The following is a 21,782-nucleotide window of genomic DNA, read 5'->3' on the forward strand; positions in this document are numbered from 1 at the left end:
GGCTCCTTAACAGCTTCTACCCCCAAGCCATAAGACTGCTGAACAACTAAACTAATCAAATGGCCACCCGGACAATTTACATTGAACCCCCCCTTTTGTTTTTACACTGCTGCTACTCTCTGTTTATTATCGATGCATAGTCACTTTACAAATTACCTTGATTAACCTGTACCGCCCCCCTCCCCACATTGACTCTACAGGTAACCCCTGTATATAGCCTCGTTATGGTGATGTACATTTATTGTGTTATCTTGTGATTGATTAGATTTTTTAAACTTTAGTTTATTTAGTCAATATTTGATGAACTCTATTTCTTGAACTGCATTGTTGATTAAGGACTTGTAAAGTAACCATTTCAGGGTAAGGTCTACACCTGTTCTATTCAGCACATGTGACAAATAAAATGTGATTTAGTGAAACATTCATTATTGGTTCCGGGTGTGTTAGGCTACGGCCAGAGTGACAACCCACATGATGGCAGACCCCCAGGGCCAGGACTGAACATCCCAGCAGCTAGGGATTGCCTAAATAGATTTCTCCCCTGACATGGGTATGTTTTCAGTACAGACTCCTTTTGTCCTACTGTATTCCATATAAGGCATCCAGACCTTATGAAAGTTGCCAAGTATATACCTTTAATCTGGAAAAAAAAAATACATGCTAGTGATACATAAGTTGACATTGTGGGAGGATAACCAACCTTCCAATTAATGGCAATGCATTTCTTAACCGCTATAAATGCTTGGTTACACAGTTATTTCACTCTCCAGTATAAAGAATTACCTTGGTGTACATTTATACACTATTTTATCCAAGAATAGAATCAATGGTTCAATAATTGAAATGACCATTATTCCCAGATCCCAGACTATAGCTTTAAATTTAGTCTGCTGTCCTGTAGTTTAAATTTATTTGCGGCACTGTCTGCGGGAGCGGGTGGTCAAACAGACTTTGGGATGAAAATATTGTATTTTTGTTGTCCCACAGATTATTTGGAAACGGTCTGTTTTGTATGTGTTAGCCTACCTATTGTATTAAAACCACATATTTTTCTAATTATTTACACAGAATTCGCTGCTTCAACCTCAGTAGCCTCCCTCTCATAGTTGAGCGTGAGAGTTCAAGTGCGCCTAGTATGTGTGGCCTCATTGAAATAGAGTAGGATGCCCACGTGGGCGGAGAATCACGTGACAGTTCACTTAAATATGAAATGAACTGAAATATGATTAAACTGTAGTTTACTACAGTGTCTGTAAATAAATATTGAGAATGGAAAGACGTGGAGGGTGCTCAACCAACGTGAGTCGAAGTGCAATCAAAAAATGTCATCTTCGTTGAAAAAGAAAAGGCACAACGCGCACATAGGTCAGTCTACTATGGAGAGCCAGCGTTGCGCGTTTTCATTTGCATTGAGTATTGATTACCGATTTATTTGTCTCTGCCAGCAAATCGTTCTGCTAAAAGGTAGGCTATATCCTATAAACCTATGCAAAACGTAGCAACTGTCGCTGTCATCATTCTTGCTGCATCAAGTTCAGTAGCCATACGCGATCAGGTGCGTGTGTTGTGTCAATTAAATAGAGTAGGCTATAGCCTATCCATGGACCGGACAAGCACGGGGCAGTTATCTTTCCAGGAAAGTGTACTTCCTAAATAGGCCTATGGTTAGGCTATAGTTTACTACATTGCCTAGAAAGGCCTAAATATTGATCACCCATATTTAGCAGTCTGAAAATCTTTCCACTCCTTAAAGGTAGGCTATAAAAATAGCTCAAGAGAAAGTGAATTTCTCTCCAACTCTGCTCTCTTCAAATTACATCTATCATATTGGCTGATCTTGCCCAGTAATACAGATAGCCTAATCTAAGGGCAATGTGAGAATCTCTGGTAATTTAACCTATTTCCTTCATTTATTTTTACGCATTTGATATTGCCTGTAGGACGCAAAATTGCTGGGATCATGGCTGGAAAGTTAGCTGTGTCACATAAACCTAAAATAACATTGCGGGACTGCAGTTGGGTTTGGGACCAGTTCTTGCGGTAGCGGGTGGGAGTCGGACAGAAAGCCAGCAGTGCAGTATGAAAAGCTGAGGGTGCAGGCAGGAGTGGGAGGAAGACCTCTACTGTGCACCATGACAGTGAAGCCTGTAATGTTAGAGCTGTTTATTACTGTGTCAGTGTTAAAAGTAGGGAATTAGCTAGGGAAACTGACAGATCAATATTGTGACATTACCAATCTGACTAATAAAAACTCAAGCACTGAAAAAAGGTGACAATAGCAATCTTCAATTGTTTGGCTGATTGTTTGATTCAGGTCTAGTGTGATTGAGGCAAAAAATAATAGTTAATGTTTGCCAACTTTTGGCCAGCTCTCTCTCTGTCTCTAGCGGTACATCAACTGGCAAAAGCTAGCCAAGTTCATTTACTTCTGTTGAAACGTGACAAAACAAAGGCTATAAAACATGTCCATACAAATAACACCTGTTAGATAGTAATAACAGCCTGGCTGTGGTAGCTACTAGCTAACGCAGCTAATTCATTCACCTCAGTCGAGAGGGGCTGAAACATTAGCTAACATTACAGTCAGTTACAATACTAGCTCAGTACTGTGGATAAACACTAGTTCAAAAAAATCATGTTAAGTTAAACAGCAGTTACCTTGCCAGCTACATCAGGAAAATAAGAGTAGTCAGTTTCTGCTCTGATTGCTTTTACAACATGGTGAAAGAGCACACCCCATGCTGGTCCAGCCACCCTTCCAGAAGCTTTCACACAGCCTGTCTGTCCTAAATCCAGCCTACCTGACACTCTGAGGTGTCCGCATGGTACTAAAGCGCACCGATGCCGCTTTTGTTTCGCATCTAAATTATAAAACTGAGGGGAGACAAAAATGCAATTTCAGAATGTAGGGCTCTCATGAGGACCACCACAGGAAAGGAAGACCCAGAGTTACCTCTGCTGCAGAGAATAATTTCATTAAGAGTTAACTGCACCTTATATTGCAGCCCAAATTAATGTTTCACAGAGCACAAGTAACAGACACATCTCAACATCAACTGTTTAGAGAATACTGTGTGAATCAGGCCTTCATAGTCAATTTGCTGCAAAGAAACCACTACTAAAGGACACCAATAATAAGAAGAGACTTGCTTGGGTCAAGAAACACGGGCAATAGACATTAGACAGGTGGAAATCTGTTCTTTGGTCTGATGAGTCCAAATTTGAGGGTTTTGTTTCCAACCGCCGTGTCTTTGTGAGACGTAGAATAGGTGAATGGATGATCTCTGCATGTGTAGTTCCCATCGCGAAGCATGGAGAAGGTGTGATGGGGAGGGGGTGCTTTGCTGGTGACACTGTCAGTGATTTATTTAGAATTCAAGGCACACTTAACCATCATGGCTACCACAGCATTCTGCAGCGATACGCCATCCAATCTGGTTTGCGAATAGTGGGACTATCATTTGTTTTTCAACAGGACAATGACCCTCCAGTCTGTGTAAGGACTATTTGACCAAGAAGGAGAGTGATGGAGTGCTGCATCAGATGACCTGGCCTCCACAATCACCCGACCTCAACCCAATTGAGATGGTTTGGGATGAATTGGACCGCAGAGAGAAGGAAAAGCAGTCAACAAGTGCTCAGCATAAGTGGGAACTCCTTCAAGACAGTTGGAAAATAATTCCTCAAGAAGCTGGTTGAGAGAATGCCAAGAGTGTGCAAAGCTGTCATCAAGGCAAAGGGTGGCTACTTTGAAGAATCTAAAATATAACATATATTTTGATTACATATGTGTTATTTCATAGTTTTAATGTCTCCAATATTATTCTACAATGTAGAAAATAGTAAAATAAAGAAAAACCCTTGAATGAGTAGGTGTATCCAAACTTTTGACTGGTACTGTATGGTATATATTTATACATTGTATATATATTATCATTGTGATGTAATTATATAATGGTTTATGTGCTGTCAACATTTGATAGATTTTCAAAATCCAAAAAGTGTTGAGTATCTTACTCCATTATACAGCTGTTACATTTATCAGAACTGTATTTTTGACCTTTTATACATTTTGACAACCCTTGCTAAAATAACCGTATGTTGTCATAGAGTCACGTGTTTACTTTCAAAGCTACATAACACAGTATGTTACATAAAGCAGGTTGCTGTGTTGACAACAATTTTTAGTCTGCGTCGCGTTTTATTTTTGCCATGGAAAATGTAACCGTGTGAATATTGTGATACAACTTCTTATTTACCCGTATGTAATGGATTGGATTGGTAACCTCACTCCTCAGTTTGAAATGTCTCTACCCGTGCCATCGAGTTGCTAGCTTTACGGTGGCGCAGCTGGCTAAGATGATGTCAAGAGGGCAGTCACGTGTGATTGCGAGACAGAGGATTCGGGCGGTCATATATGGAAGGAAGCAAAGCTGTTAAGCAGCACAGTGAGAAGTGCTTACCTGTAGCAGTTGTTGTGGAACTTGTTGTAAGAAGACAGTGTGATGAGGCCTCCCCAGGCTGCTGACAGAGAGAAGAAAATCTGGGTGGCAGCATCCTTCCAAACCTAGAGTAACACACATTCACAATCACTTTTAGAGACAGAGGGATGGGTGGAGAAATGTGTGTGTGTGTGTGTGTGAGTCTATTTGTGTGCCTGCACGCACTTACAGTTGAAGTCGGAAGTTTACATACACTTAGGTTGGAGTCATTAAAACTAGTTTTTAAACCACTACACACAAATTTCTTGTTAACAAACTATAGTTTTGGCAAGTCGGTTAGGACATCTACTTTGTGCATAACACAATACATTTTTCCAACAATTGTTTACAGACAGATTATTTAACTTATAATTCACTGTATCACAATTCCAGTGGGTCAGAAGTTTACATACACTAAGTTGACTGTGCCTTTAAACAGGTTGGAAAATTTCAGAAATTATGTTAAATTAGGAGCTTCTGATAGGCTAATTGACATCATTTGAGTCAATTGGAGGTGTACCTGTGGATGTATTTCAAGGCCTACCTTCAAACTCAGTGCTTCTTTGCTTGACATCATGGGAAAATCAAAAGAAATCAGCCAAGACCTCAGAAAAAAATTGTAGACCTCCACAAGTCTGGTTCATCCTTGGGAGCAATTTACAAACGCCTGAAGGTACCACGTTCATCTGTACAAACAATAGTATGCAAGTATAAACACCATGGGACCACGCAGCCATCAAACCGCTCAGGAAGGAGACGCATTCTGTCCCCTAGAGATGAACGCACTTTGGTGCGAAAAGAGCAAATCAATCTCAGAACAACAGCAAAGGACCCTGTGAAGATGCTGGAGGAAACTGGTACAAAAGTATCTATATCCACAGTAAAACAAGTCCTATATCGACATAACCTGAAAGGCCGCTCAGCAAGGAAGAAGCCACTGCTCCAAAACCGCCATAAAAAAGTCAGACTACAGTTTGCAACTGCACGTGGGGACAAAGAGCATACTTTTTGGAGAAATGTCCTCTGGTCTGATGAAACAAAAATAGAACTGTTTGGTCATAATGACCATCGTTATGTTTGGAGGAAAAAGGGGGAGGCTTGCAAGCTGAAGAACACCATCCCAACCGTGAAGCACGGGGGTGGCAGCCTCATGTTGTGGGGGTGCTTTGATGCAGGAGGGACTGGTGGACTTCACAAAATAGATGACATCGTGAGGATGGAAAATTATGTGGATATATTGAAGCAAGATCTCAAGACATCAGTCAAGAAGTTAAAGCTTTGCCTGCAAATGGGTCTTCCAAATGGACAATGACCCCAAGCATATTTCCAAAGTTGTGGCAAAATGGATTAAGGACAACAAAGTGAAGGTATTGGAGTGGCCATCACAAGCCCTGACCTCAATCCTACAGAAAATGTGTGGGCAGAACTGAAAAAGCATGTGCAAACAAGAAGGCCTACAAACCTGACTCAGTTACACCAGCTCTGTCAGGAGGAATGGGCCAAAATTCACCCAACTTATTGAGGGAAGCTTGTGGGAGTCTTCCCAAAACGTTTGACCCAAGTTAGACAATTTAATGGCAATGCTACCAAATACTAATTGAGTGTATGTAAACTTCTGACCCACTGGGAATGTGATGAAAGAAATAAAAGCTGAAATAAATAATTCTCTCTACTATTATTATGACATTTCACATTCTTAAAATAAAGTGGTGATCCCAACTGGCCTAAGACAGGGTATTTTTAGGATTTTTCTAGGATTAAATGTCAGGAATTGTGAAAAACTGAGTTTAAATGTATTTGGGTAAGGTGTATGTAAACTTCCGACTTCAACTGTACATGTGTGTATGTATACCTTAGCATCATTGAGTTTCTCCCACTTGGGTGTGATGAAGTAGAGGATGCCGTCACCAGCCCCTGGGAGGGTCACTCCTCTGAACAACAGAATGACCAGAACCACATAGGGGAACGTAGCTGTGAAATACACCACCTCGGAGAGGGGAGAGGAAGAACAAAACGAAGAGAGAGTTAGCAGGTTTTGTGATAAGTGCACTGATTCAACACTTTTAGTTCAAGAACAAACCGTCTAGAGGGCAACATTACATACAAATTCACAGAACTACAAACTTTATTTTATGGTTCTGGGATTTCACAGGGGGAAATTATTCAAATTCAAAGGAGGTACCACATGAGTAGAGAGTGAGAGATTTCTCTTACTTTCCCTGATGACTTGATTCCTTTAGCCAGGGAGAGGTAGACTATCAACCAGGCCAGCAACAGGCAGCCTGCGAGGGGCCAGCGGATGTCTCCAGGGTACTCTATCCCTTTGGAGATGTGCAAGACATTGTACCTATGGGGGACACACACACACACACAACACACACACACACACACACACAAACACACAGAGCCAGAGAGAAAGAGCCAGAGAGAGAGAGAGTCAAAGAGAGAGAGAGCCAGAGAGAGAGACAGAGAGAGAGAGAGAGAGAGAGGGGGGCGGGGAGAGGGAGAGAGAGAGAGGGAGAGAGACATCGAGAAAGCCAGAGGGAATTATAAAACAGTTATTTCAGATCTGACATGTATTATTCCTTCATATCAATCAATAGCGGGAAACAATTGTGTCTATATAGCCCAATAACTGTGCCCTAATTATGTTAGAAAGGAAACCAACATTTACAGTATAGTATGAGAAATTACAAGTATCCTCAGCCAGCAGGCCAACTTCAAACATAGAACCTCTGTATCTCTGATGCAAGTTATTATTTTTATTACATTTTTTAAAACTATATTTTCATTTAATACTTTTTTAGTTGTTTGAGAGGAGAGCTTGCAAATATGCATTTACTACACTATATACACTACACTGTATCCTGTGCATATGACAAATAAACGTTGATTTGACTTACTTGAAGTACTCCTCGCTGGGGCTGACGTAAGTTTTGTTATCCGGAAAGGTCATGTTAACCAGTTTGGTCAGGTTTCCAATGGCTTGAGCCGACAGACAGAACGAGCTGTTCTTTACAGAGGTGATGTTTTTATCATGGAGGATACACGTGTCTGTCACAACCAGAAACCAACACATGTCAACCAGGATAGACAGACAGACAGACTTACATAGCCTGTATCGAATCAGATTTTAAAAATACATCTCAACAGGAACAGACAGACCTCTTTACAATCTGGTTTTAAAAACTATCAACTTTCAGTTTTCTCAGGTGGTGGGTATAATGTAGAATAGATCCTTGCCCAGCACACTGGTTCATACACCAAAAACAGTGATCTCTGCCATGCTTTAGATATTACTGTTCTTTACATACTGTACTTGATACCCATTACAGGAAATGTCCTCTATTCTCAGATGAAAGCCATTCATCCACTGTATGGGTGAAGCATGTTTTTTAAAAATGTGTAATGGTTATTTTTCTTTTAACAGAACTTTAAAAACAAATTGTGCTTATTATGAAATAACCTTTTTCACAATATGTTTAAAGATTATATCAAATGTACACATAGAAACGTTCAGCATGTTTGACAGAGTAGATCTAGTTTCGCTTTGTTTGATGATCATAAGTTTGTTGTATTACCAATGAAAGCTACGGGTTGACACAGCATCAATGCTATTCAACGATACAGAGAGAGACCAGGGAGACGACAGTTACTGTAACTCTTACTATGACCACGAGAGGGCAGTCTGGCGCGCACTGCGGCACTGCAGCAACTCCACTACTTGTAAATGTGTCAAGCAAGCAACTTTTGTGCTGAATTCACTGAAATGCAACAGACAAAAATGGCATTTTCTTAATCAAATTTCGTTTTTATCTGGGAGAAAATTATCCGGTCATACTGCGAGCCTTTCTTTTATCAATTTATCTTCTTTTTTTTAATGAATTGTAACCTAAAATCAATTACTCATAATTGCACAAATGCAAAAACTAATTTGTCTACTGAGCCTACACCGTAATCTTTAAAATACACCTTTTGTATAACTGCTTTTTGCTCATTATATAGATCAGACTAGAATAAAGACTTTTTTTTTTTAAATATCACACATTTGTAGCCTACACACAGTTGAAAAAAAAGAACTTGAGATCCACAGAATAAATATAAAAATCAATACAATAAACCTAGTAAGCAAAAGTAGCACTTTTGGATGTATATGAAACTAGAAAACAATGCTTCAAATAACCCGCCACTCTACACTATAGGGCAGGTTACAGGCAAGAGTCCTTAGCTAAGGGGTGCGTTGCGCATTGCGCAATGGTGAGGGGGGTGCTTAGGTGTATGTGTGTGTGCGCATGCATGAGAGTGTGTGTGCGTTCTGGCGCATTGTGGTCTTACCTAAGAGAAGCATGTCTTTGTCCTTACAGTCCAACGTGTTCCACTCGTTCTTACAGTTAGCCCATGGCAGTGAGCCCTTCAACGAAGCGAACAGGTAGTACAGTGTCCAGCACATAATAATGTTATAGTATATGGCTATCAAGACAGATATTATCAACATGGCAATCCCGCAACCTAAAATAAATAAATGAGACGAAATATGTAAATTACTCTTAAGCAGGCAGAGGAGCGTGATCAAAAGTAATTATATCATAATAAGTCGTTTTCATTTTTTTCTGAAGTTAGTGTATGTTACTAGTTTTAAATACGTTACTTTATGAGTTTGGATCGCAGCCTGTATATGCGCAGTTTACCTTGCAGAGCCGGGATGGCTTTCCACACGGACACGGGGCCCTGGCTGGCAAACTGACCCAGGGAAACCTCCAATAAAAAGATAGGGATCCCGGCGAGGCACAACATTATAAGGTAGGGGATCAAAAAAGCACCTATATACACAGGGAAACGGGGAAGAATTTCAAAGTAGCGCACAGGTACAAGTGAAAAGAGATTACTCAAACTTGGCTCACATGATTTTAAAAGAAGGCTATAACAGACTTAATTCGACTGCTTTTCTCATGGAATTAAAGAGATTATGCATGGCAGGTAATAATGAAATACATGTGACATATCTAAATGGGTTATACTTATTTGCTTCCCTTACATGTAGCTTAATTAGTTGTATAAGGTAGCTAGAATATAATAAAGCGTAGTGTAGACCAAACTAAATTGAAATGAAGATAGGCCTAGTAATAATAAAACAAATATAAATAATATTTTGTTTACCGAAGTGATTATCAATCATAAAGCCTAAATAATTTAACTAAAATCCACGAAAAAGAGTAGGCTCTTAGACGCTGAAAAATAATGCTAGCTAGACGCTTTCTATAACTGTTTGGAAAACGTGTCTTAATAAAAAGTCGCCATTTCCTTTAGAGAAGAAAAGGCAGTCAAAAAGTTGAGTGAAAAATGTTTGGTTTTTTTCGACACTAATTTAAACTCCAATGATATAGCCTAGCAAGTGAATGAATTAAAGTGATGTATTTTCGTTTGATAATGTTGAAATACATTAAGCATACTGGCGTTCACACAATTGCAAAACAACAATAGAAATCATCCAGGATAAAATCACAATTAAGTCGACTTACTCCCATTTTGTTCCTCGAATTTAATTACATCGTCAATTTCGTTCATATCAATTATGCGTGATGTCAAACATATACATCTATCATTGTGGAGCAATGGAATATCCAATTAAAATAACATTGATCAGTTTTGGAATCAGTGTTATTTCTTTTCCGCATTTAGGTGCTTTTGCATTTACAACTTTAGTGACATTTGCAGTGCGGGTACATTCTCAACTCAACATTCTCCTTACCTCCACCATTTTGGAAGGCAAGGTATGGAAACCTCCACACGTTTCCCAGTCCCACCGCATAGCCAACCATGGACAGGATGAAATCCAATTTATTAGTCCAGTTTCCCCTGGCCTTATTCTCATCTCCACTCTCGTCCTCGTCTTCCTCCTGGGAAAATCAGTGGATTTTAGTGCTAGGTTTCATGTACATATATGAAACATATAACCATATAGGACTTACATTTAGTATAGCCAATCATTAAAACGTCTCAGATCCCAAACCTCCTGCCTTACTGGGCGAAGGATTCGTTTCTTTAGTCGATCTATCAAATTAGCCACAACTATAGGCTATTTGCAACAGTCAGAACATACGAATACAACCCGCTTCAACACACATAATCATCTCGGGAACAACACTGTTTGATTGATGTGAGCATTTTAAAACATGACAGGACAAATTAATATGAATATTCATAAATACAGATAATTCCAATTTCCTTATTTCTGATTCCCCGCCAATAGGGGTAGAGGGAGAAAGGAACAAGCTTATCAATGGAACACTGTCAGGCTGGCGCGCGGAGGAAGAGGAGAATGAGAGGAGTGGAGAGAGAAGAGGAGAGTGGCGAGGAATGCCCTCGCGGGGATTGTAACAATGGGCAGAATCCGCAGCCTTATGTAACCCATTACCAAGCGCTGTCATGGGTTTACCGAGACCAATCCCGAGAGAGCATGATGCGGGGTTTCTATCCCTCTTTCTATCCATACCTGACACACGGAGCAGCGTAGTGCGGGGGATATACCATTACTGTAGGCTGATACACAAACAACCATCTTACAGTAGGCCTATTCCTTTATCTCACTGCAGTGGGAAGATTCCGTCCATTCAGCACTTTCACGACGCCGTTTTAGACCAACTTTTGTTGACAGAATTTAATCAAATAGGTAGCCTACTCTAGCCAAATGCAGAGAGTCAGAACATCGAAATAGATAGCCTACCTTTTCCGTTCTATATTTTGATCATTTGCCATAATAACAGGGAATTCTTCTCAACTATTATATTGGTGAATTCTAACCCTGATTCATAGACAATTGTAACCTCTGGTCACTGCATCTGGCCACTGCAAATGGAAACTCACTTGAATAGGCTATATAGCTCACATTCTCTCAAATCATCCCTCAGCAGCAGTCTCCAGTGCCGGACTATCTCAGAAGGAGTCCCATGGGACCGTAATTACAACTTCTCCTCAGCCGCAGTATGTCACCCCCACCTCGGCTTCCTTATCCGTGAAAGACCCGATAACACCACAGCCAATCCCCTATCCTAATAGGCAATACAGGTTGCGTGTCAGATAGATCACCACTCACTCCAAACCACGGTTCGTCTTGTAGTCCACCCCACCCCCTAAGCTCTCCTGACCCCGGTTGTTTGGACGATGCTCCCCGTAACGAAACAATTCGTTTGAGCCCACTTACCCACATCACCGCGCCGGGCTGAACAGACGTGTTGCCATCTGCGCCCAGAATGATGGTGGTCTGGCTCATGGTGGTCCAGTTGCCCGATGCATTGTTTTGATCCCCGGTGACCCTAAGCGGGTCCCCGGACTGGACAGGGATATCCCGGGCAGCTGAGAGAGCAGCCACGGATCCAGGCACCGGCAGAGCGGCGTTTTTAAACGTCCCATAGACTTTGACTTCTCCCGGTTCTCCTGGTTTATTTTCCGTGGGACAGAAAGTTTTGCTCTCGTTGGATTGTGCTGGCTGAGGGGCCGGGTATGCTGCGGACGTTTGGTTAAAGGCATTATCCGGTTTGTTTGCTGAAACTCCCTCCGGCTGGTGCAACGGGTTACAACCGGTAGGAGCATTGGCCGGCTGTTTGGCCATCTCTCTCTGCTCGGAGAAATCCTGCAACATGTCATTTACAGATGAAGCTCATCACACAAGACAAGGGGTAAAAAAATCATATAAAAGGCTATACAAACAGAAACACTTTAAGATGCATTTGCCAGCTCAGTGTTAGCACTAATAGGCTATGAATTGAGAATTCGATTATTTTAGCGTTATTATTTTCAAATAAAAAATATGGGCTAATCACCTACAATAAAAATGCAGCAGCGGTGGGTGTTTCTGCAGTATTTTAAAAGCCCTTTGTTGCATGTTTTGGCTCCGCAGCTCTGGGCTTCAGATCACGGTCTGCGGGGGTTTGCCTCTCCTGTTCGCTGTTACTGCGAGATTCTTTAATTTTACGCCCCATTTCCCCCATGTCATTCAGCTCCACACAGCCACTGATTTTTATGGGCAATAGACAAGCTGCCGGGCTCTTGACAGCTCCCCTCTCCCTGGCAGGCATGTATGATCACCGGCATCAGGCTACATCTCTGAGAGGACCCGGGCGTGCAGAAATACAAATTACTATCTCCGCATATATATCCTAACCAAGAGGAAACAAAGCAATGTAAGAGAGCGCGGGATTTCTAAACACAAACATGCTACATGTAGGTTGAAGTAAAAACAAGGGGGGAAAAGAGATCGTTTCTGCGTCTTTTGTCTACCACCTTGCATATAGTCTATATCTGATTTCGTTTTTCTTCAAATGAAAACAAATACATTCAATAGAAATAGCCCTACTTGAATGGAAGAGATCGAACGAAACAAGTGTTTTTTTGATTGAACTGAATGCATATTTTGCTCAGAGATTGCCATGTGAATGCGAGTTGTGAAAAGTTTCTGTGTGTGGAGCAGCGCTATGCAGCTCGATTTCGGTACCATGGACAGCGCACAACTCGGCTGCTGAATTACAACCCATTATCCAGCATGCAGTTTGAATAAATGTAAATATTTCCACAAAACGAAGTAAAGCTGCTTCAACCATTTAGATTAATAAGATAACTTGTAAGACAAATGTAATGTAGAATAAAGAAAATAAACAAAGTATGTAACATACTCACCATTTGTGAAGAGGCTTAAGACGTGCTGAAGCTGAAAGGCTGAAAAACAGCTGTAAAGAGAACTGGAAGATGTAGGAGTGGATTTGGCTGTGCTTAGTGCAAAGCTTTCTATACCCCAGTGGGAAATATTGGGTTTGCGTCAGTGCGGAGCAAGGTGCCCTTCGCTTGACATTTTCTTGATAATAAGAGTTTGATAAATCATTGGCCTTGGATTCTTATTTTTAAAGCTACACCGGGCGAAGACGCGCGGGAACGTGCGCATGTTGTTCACGCACATGCCGCTCAGTGTGTGCGTGCTTGGACTGATTCATTCACCAGCTGATTAATAATACACTTTTCTCGAGGGGATGTGTAAGTACACACGAGCTAGGGAGGATTTGCATGTAGGCCTAGATTACATTTTGGGGAATGAGAATGCATGCAGCACGTCAATTCGTGAGAGAACATGTACCATTTGTGGGAGAGACGATTACATTGATTGGGAAACTATTTCGTTAGATGGTTAATATGGTTTCTATTGTGTTGTAAGTATGCCTACTTTGCGTAAATGCTATTGAACATTTATTAAGAAAGTAATATGTTGAAAACACTGAAAACGTAACTTAACATCTAGTATCATATATTACTTATTTCGCCTATATTTCTATATTGGGATCACATATCATTATATGGACTACGACATATGATTATCAATTTTAAAAGCATATATTTCGTTTCCGTAAAGCCTGTGTCAGTAAATGTTTTGCACATACTATATACAGTTTGGGCTATACTTTATCATACCAATTATTTACACAATTTTCCTTGTACAAATATTTGTGAAGTGTGTCATGACAAAAACTGCAGACTGCTGCAAAGTCTTTTTTTTGTTAAAGCCTCCAGGCTATATATAGGCTTTACTACGCGTCAAGGAATTTAAGCACACGTGCGATATACGCGTAATGCGTTTCTGTGTGCGTCACCGAAACAAGCACTGATCAAGTGTAGAAAAAAGTGGGCGAGGTCTTCATGAAACGACTGAAGCTACTCATTTGTTAACCTCTTACGCAAGAAGGACACTTAAAAAAAAACACGTGGTCATTGAGTTATCTTGCTACACTGGAGGCTTTGGAACTTTCCCAGCACCACAAATAGCCTGCCCTAAAATACTGCATTGCGCACGGCATTGTTCGGCTTTCTCTTCTCTGATAACGAAATGTACCCCTAATTAAAAATGGGTTCATTCTCGTGGGCAAACAATCCCATGAGCATCCTATTTTGTTGTTATTTAGACACACCGTTATACAACCAACCCAAACCCTTGAGAAAGATACAAAAATAATCCGAATAACACAACCCCGCAGAAACGGTCCAGCGACCTCGCAGTGTCTTTTAACGAGCTCGTCACTGTAGCCCGCGTACCTTATTAAATGTGCGATAAACACCTGCAATGCTTACTGCGCCCGTGTGGCCCGCGCCCCTCGTAAATCTGGGCCTCTACAGATAAGGGCCTCGCGCTGCTAAATTAGCTGGCTGCTCCAAGGTTTAATTACTTTGTCAACAGAGAATAATTGTAATTGATTTCTGCTCCTCTTTCCTTGTACCACTCACACCTTCCTCAAGACACAGAATGGGAGAGGGCAGGAGACAGACTACTCTTAGAAGAAAAGGTTATTCGAGGATCATTTTTGAGTTGCCACTGTGGGGGAACCTTTTTTGAAATGCAGGGTTCCTCGAGGAACCTTTTTGAAAATGTTATTTGAAGAACCTTTTTGAAAACGTCCTTCAAGGAACCTCTTTAGGAGGCATGTTTTTTTATTTACTTTTTAACCCGTTAATTATTAACGATATTTAGCAATAATAATAATAGCCTAATAACAATAATCTATAAGCACACAACATCCATGGGTAATTTAAGATTTGTCAAAAGTATATACATATGTTATTGATATTTTAATTGGGTATATTAAACATGAAACAACAATAATACATATGAAAACAATCAATCCAAAACAAAACAAGCTCATACTTTGGAGGAAACACTTTTTAAAAATGAATGTATATTATCCATATAATCCATAGATATATTTTTAAAGCTTAAGATATTGAAGTGGCCATAGCCTTACTTTAATGCTACACCACACACATGGAAAGATTTGATTTGTGCTCATCCATTATTTACCCTACTCTACACAAGAAGACACATACATTTGCACAGGAGGTGTGACAGCAAAGTATGCTATAGTCAAAGCTCAGATTTAAACCAATTACATAACCATTGGTTACCAACCACCACAGACAGATGAAGGCGTGGAGTTCCATAGTCTGGGTGGTGCCCTGGAGAACACCCTGTTGCCAAAATGTTGGGTTTGGGGAGGATTATATCAGAGGAGGCTGGTGGTGGGAGGAGCTATAGGAGGAGGGGCTCATTTCTGGCCTCCTTTGAAGGCCCAGCGCTCTTTCTTGCCTTATCTTTTGGCAGAAACATTTGGTGAACAATGTCTGTAAGAATACATTGTTTAAAGTAGTGACATTTCAGATAATCTGTAAGCAAGACAAGTCATAGAAATCAAGTGGTGTTTGCATGTATTTGCGCTATTGTTAAAGTTTTGTTGGTGACCTGGTATGCAGAAATCACTGAGCGGAGCTATAATTCTATAATGCAACATACAGCGACTTCAGAAAGTATTCACACCCCTTAACCTTTTCTACATTTTGTTGTGTTACAGCCTGCATTTCAAATGGATTAAAGGGTGATGTTGTCTCACTGATCTAAACACAATACCCCATAAGTTTTATTTGTAGAACATTTTAGAAATTAATAAAAAATGTGACGCTGAAATGTCTAGTCAATAAGTATTCAACCTGTTTGTGCTTAACAAATTGCACAATACGTTGCATGGACTCATTCCGTGTTCAATAATAGTGGTTAACATGATTTTTTAATGACTATCCCATCTCTGTACCCTACACATACAGATAAAGGTCCCTCAATCAAGTAGTGAATTTCAAGCACAGATTTCAACCACAAAGACCAGGGGGGCTTTTCAATGCCTCGCAAAGAGAGGCAACGATTTGTAAATGTGTAAAAATAATTTAAAAAGCTGACGTTGAATAATATCCCTTTGAGCATGGTGAAGTTATTAATTAGGCTTTGGATGGTGTATCAATACACCGTCACTACAAAGATACAGGTGTCCTTCCTTACTCAGTTGCCGGGGAGGAAGGAAACAGCTCAAGGATTTCACCATGAGGTCAATGGTGATTTTAAAACTGTTAAGAGTTTAATCGTTGTGATATGAGAAAACTGAGGACGGGTCAACAACACTGTAGTTACTCCACAATACTAAACCTAAAAAAACTGAGTGAAAAGAAGGAAGCCTGTACAGAATAAAAATAAACATGCATCTTGATTGTAACGTGGCACTTAAGTAAAACTGCAAAAAATGTGGCAAAGAAATGAACTTTTTGTCCTGAATAGAAAGTGTTACGTTTGGGTCAAATCCAACACAACACATATTTTCAAGCATGGTGGTGGCTGCATGGTATCAGTATGCTTGTCATCGGCAAGGAATAGGGAGTTTTTTAGAATAAAAAGAATACAGCTATAAGCACAGGCAAAATCCTAGAGGAAAACCTGGTTCAGTCTGCTTTTCAACAGACACTGGGAGACAAATTCACCTTTCAGCAGGACAACATTGAATGTTCCTGAGTGGCCTAGTTAGAGTTTTGACTTAAATCATCTTGAAAATCTATGGTAAGACATGAAAATGGCTGTCTGGCACAATACAGGTGTACAAAGCTCTTAACTAAAATGAGTCACATATGTAATCGCTGCCAAAGGAGCTTCTACAACGTATTGGCTCAGGGGTGTGAACACTTATGTAAATTAGATATGTATGTATTTCATTTCCAATAAATTTGCAAACATTTCTAAAAACACCTTTTCATTATGGGGTATTATGTGTAGATGGGTGTGATAAAACAAAATCTATATAATACATTTTGAATTCAGGCTGTAACACAACAAAATGGGGACTAAGTCAAGGGGTATGAACGCTTACTGAAGGCACTGTACAACCTGTGGAAGTTGTGCTTAGAAAGAGTATCCACTCACCCATGGCTCTGCACCCTTGTGCGTTAAGCATAGATATCCTGCAAGTATCTTTCTGCCGATGGCTCTATACTCATTGCTGTCCTCTATGTTTGGGGATTTTGGAAATGTATACATGGACTGTCTCCTCTACTAGTTTACTCCACACAGCATCTATTTCTTCCTTTGTCTATCACTCCACACTCACACGCATGCACAAACAATAATTCAACAGATATCAAATTTGTCTCAGTTCTTGTAGGCCTAGTGTCATATGGTGCCATCTGGTGCCATTTAGTGGTGTAGTGTGGCCGACTTTGAATGCAGCAACTAATCATTGTCAAATCCATTAGAAGCTAATTCATTGTTTGAATCTATATACTACATCTGGAGTCAATCTGACTTATGGTTCATGAGAAGATTAGCATATGTGCTAACGTGCATCTATAGGTACAGTGCGGCCATATTTAAAAGCAGCAACCATTTTTTTTTAGAACCATTAAAGACTGATGTAATGAGACTAAATAGAAAATCTGGAGTGAACCTGACGTATGGTTCACGAGGAGAAGATGAATGCAGATGATTTTGAGAGTTAGCGTTACAAATTTAAAGAATGAATTGTTAAAAAAATTTTTTTTGAGATATCAATACCAAATTCAGTGTGGTTCATCTTAGGGATGTCCATGATAGCAATAACAAGTTTCAAGTTGATAGGCCACTGTGGGGTGGATTTACACTAGTTTAAATGGACATGTCTGAGTTTTGATTTGTCAATAACCCTGTCATCTTTTGACCAATCCCTTAGCTTTCAAATTAGAACAAAAAGTCACCAATCTATGCTTGAGTTATTTAGCCATGTAAAAAAAGAAAAGACAATAATAATAGGTCTTCACAGCTTTGTGGTGAACCCCTAATAAGACCATTTATTCACGGCACAAGTATTGAAAGACGCGGGACACTCAGAAGTGGAAAAATAGCTTTATTAAGCAAAACCAAAGAGGCGACAATCGCCACCTGATTACAAACCAGCAATCCTGGTTTTTGTCAGATTTTTTTTAGGGCAGAAATAAAAACTCACTGTGATGACGTCCCAAATGGCACCGTATTCCCTACATAGTGCACAGTGTGCAAGCACACTACTTTTGACCAGAGCTTTATGCCATTTGGGATGCAGACTATATGCTGCTAGTAGTAGACCTGACAATCTGGAAAAAGAGCTTGCTTTTTCTTGATTAAAGGCTGTCATCCGTGCTAGATCAAACAGTGATCGGGTGACACAGTTAGGCAAGATAACACGTTACATTTAGTTTTATAAGGCACATTTCAATGGGTTAAAGGTCAAACCTGGTGAAAATGGGCACAACGGAAATAAACTCAGCAAAAAAATCCATGTCCTGGCATGTCTCACTGGCAACTGCTTTTTTTCAGCAACCTTAACATGTGTAAATATTTGTATGAACATAAGATTCAACAACTGAGACATAAACTGAACAAGTTCCACAGTCATGTGACTAACAGAAATGGAATAATGTGTCCCTGAACAAAGGGGGGGGGGGTGTAACAGCATTAAGTACTGCAGTGCATCTCCTCCTCATGGACTGCACCAGATTTGCCAGTTCTTGCTGTGAGATGTTACCCCACCCACCAAGGCACCTGTAAGTTCCCGGACATTTCTGGGGGGAATGGCACTAGCCCTCACCCTCAGATTCAACAGGTCCCAGATGTGCTCAATAGGATTGAGATCCGGGCTATTCGCTGGCCATGGCAGAACACTGACATTCCTGTCTTGCAGAAAATCACGCACAGTACGAGCAGTATGACTGGTGGCATTGTCATGCTGGAGGGTCATGTCAGGATGAGCCTGCAGGAAGGGTACCACATGAGGGAGGTCTTCCCTGTAACATACAGCTTTGAGATTGCCTGCACTGTCAACAAGCTCAGTCCGATGATGCTGTGACACACCGCCCCAGACCATGACGGACTCTGTGGGTTTGTGCCCATAGGCGACATTGTTGCCGGTGATGTCTGGTAAGGACCTGCCTTACAACAGGCCTACAAGCCCCCAATCCAGCCTCTCTCAGCCTATTGAGGACAGTCTGAGCACTGATGGAGGCATTGCGCATTCCTGGTGTAACTCGGGCAGTCGTTGTTGCCTTCCTGTACCTGTCCCGTAGGTGTGATGTTCGGATGTACCAATCCTGTGCAGGTGTTGTTACACGTGGTCTCCCACTGCGAGGATGATCAGCTGTCCATCCTGTCTGCCTGTAGCGCTGTCTTAGGCATCTCACAGTACGGACATTGGAATTTATTGCCCTGGCCACATCTTTCTTTTGGTGTTTTTCTGAGTCAGTAGAAAGGCCTCTTTAGTGTCTTTAGCTTTCATAACTGTGACCTTAATTGCCTACCATCTGTAAGCTGTTAGTGTCTTAACGACTGTTCCACAGGTGCATGTTCATTAATTGTTTATGGTTCATTGAACAAGCATGAGAAGCAGTGTTTAAACACTTTCAATGAAGATCTGTGAAGTGTTTTTGATTTTTTACAAATTATCTTTGAAAGACAGGGTCCTGAAAAAGGGACGTTTCTTTTTTTGTTGAGTTAAGTAATATATTTTTGTAAAATATCCTGATATTCTCAACCAATCAGTCGATTATCAAACAAACACTTGGGTTATGGATGTGTTAATGGTTACTTTCATACAGTTATTATGCTTTAAGACAAGCAAATATACAGAAAGGATGAACATTCAGATTTTTTCAGCAACAGTACCCACCAAGTACCCTTTTCAGATGACCTAGACCAGGGCTCTCCAAATCTGTTCCTGGAGAGCCACTGTCCTGTAGGTTTTCACTCCGATCCTAATCTAGCACACCTAATTCTAATAATTAGCTGGTTTATAAGGTGAACCAGGTTAGTTACCACTGGGGTTGGAGTGAAAACCTACAGGAGGGTAGCGCTCCAGGAACAGGGTTGGAGACCCCTGACGTAGACACTATGAGAAAACTGCAGGAGACCCCACTGCAATAGGATAGTCACAGATTGTGACCAAAGTTACTGAACATATCAATATAAACCAGGGATGGGCAACTCTAGTCCTCGGGGACCTGGATGGTGTCACACCTTTGCCTCAGTCCCAGCTAACACACCTGACTCCAATAATAAGATAACTCATGATCTTCAGGTTAGAACACAATTAGTTTCAATCACCTGTATATGCTAGGAATGGGGAAAAAGGCCCTGATGAATTGGGGCTGTTCTGAGTCTTTTCCTAATATGTTAAATATATATACACAGTTGTGGCCAAAAGTTTTGAAAATGACACAAATATTAATTTCCACAAAGATTGCTGCTTCAGTGTCTTTAGATATTTTTTGTGAGATGTTACTATGGAATACTGAAGTATAATTACAAGCATTTCATAAGTGTCAAAGGCTTTTATTGACAATTACAGTTGATGCAAAGAGTCAATATTTGCAGTGTTGACCCTTTTTTTCAAGACCTCTGCAATCCGCCCTGGCATGCTGTCAATTAACTTCTGGGCCACATTTTGACTGATGGCAGCCCATTCTTGCATAATCAATGCTTGGAGTTTGTCAGAAATTGTTGGTTTTTGTTTGTTCACCCGCCTCTTGAGGATTGACCACAAGTTCTCAATGGGATTAAGGTCTGGGGAGTTTCCTGGCCATGGACCCAAAATATCGATGTTTTGTTCCTCGAGCCACTTAGTTATCACTTTTGCCTTATGGCAAGGTGCTCCATCGTGCTGGAAAAGGCATTGCTAGTCACCAAACTGTTCCTGGATGGTTGGGAGAAGTTACTCTCGGAGGATGTTTTGGGACCATTCTTTATTCATGGCTGTGTTCTCAGGCAAATTTCTGAGTGAGCCCAATCCCTTGGCTGAGAAGCAACCCCACACAGGATGCTTTACTGTTGGCATGACACAGGACTGATGGTAGCGCTCACCTTGTCTTCTCCGGTCAAGCTTTTATCCGGATACCCCAAACAATATCCTTGCCTGTGAAGCCCTTTTTGTGCAAAGCAATGATGACGGCACGTGTTTCCTTGTAGGTAACCATGGTTGACAGAGGAAGAACAATGATTCCAAGCACCACCCTCCTTTTGAAGCTTCCAGTCTGTTATTTGAACTCAATCAGCATGACAGAGTGATCTCCAGCCTTGTCCTCATCTACTCTCACACCTGTGTTAACGAGAGAATCACTAACATGATGTCAGCTGGACCTTTTGTGGCAGGGCTGAAATGCAGTGGAAAAGTTTTTTGGGGATTCAGTTCATTTGCATGGCAATGAGGGACTTTGCAATTAATAGAAATTCATCTGATCACTCTTCATAACATTCTGGAGTATATGCAAATTGCCATCATACAAACTGAGGCAGCAGACTTTGTGAAAATTAATATTTGTGTCATTCTCAAAACATTTGGCCACGACTGTACACTGAGTATACCAAAAATTAGGAACACCTTCCTAATATTGAGTTGCAAAACCCTTCCCCTTTTGTCCTCAAAACAGCATGGAGGGTCCATGCCAGGGAATGGA

At 40.8% G+C, this 21,782-nt stretch overlaps 1 protein-coding gene across 1 annotated transcript in view; it reads right to left on the bottom strand.

Moving 5' to 3' along the window:
* Window positions 1-13,379, bottom strand: part of LOC112248957 (sodium- and chloride-dependent glycine transporter 2-like) — a 60,382-nt gene extending 47,003 nt beyond the window's left edge. The window contains exons 1-9 of the mRNA XM_024418432.2: window positions 13,155-13,379; window positions 11,683-12,111; window positions 10,231-10,378; window positions 9,170-9,301; window positions 8,817-8,990; window positions 7,385-7,535; window positions 6,696-6,828; window positions 6,334-6,468; window positions 4,464-4,567 (exon numbers count right to left, since the gene is read on the bottom strand). Coding sequence (XP_024274200.2) covers window positions 4,464-4,567; window positions 6,334-6,468; window positions 6,696-6,828; window positions 7,385-7,535; window positions 8,817-8,990; window positions 9,170-9,301; window positions 10,231-10,378; window positions 11,683-12,111; window positions 13,155-13,157 — 1,409 coding nt within the window. The 5' untranslated portion in view covers window positions 13,158-13,379. The remainder of the gene's footprint in view (window positions 1-4,463; window positions 4,568-6,333; window positions 6,469-6,695; window positions 6,829-7,384; window positions 7,536-8,816; window positions 8,991-9,169; window positions 9,302-10,230; window positions 10,379-11,682; window positions 12,112-13,154) is intronic.
* Between the last annotated feature and the right edge of the window lie 8,403 nt (window positions 13,380-21,782).

The sequence above is a fragment of the Oncorhynchus tshawytscha genome, linkage group LG04 (assembly GCF_018296145.1).
Source record: "Oncorhynchus tshawytscha isolate Ot180627B linkage group LG04, Otsh_v2.0, whole genome shotgun sequence".
NCBI lineage: Eukaryota > Metazoa > Chordata > Actinopteri > Salmoniformes > Salmonidae > Oncorhynchus > Oncorhynchus tshawytscha.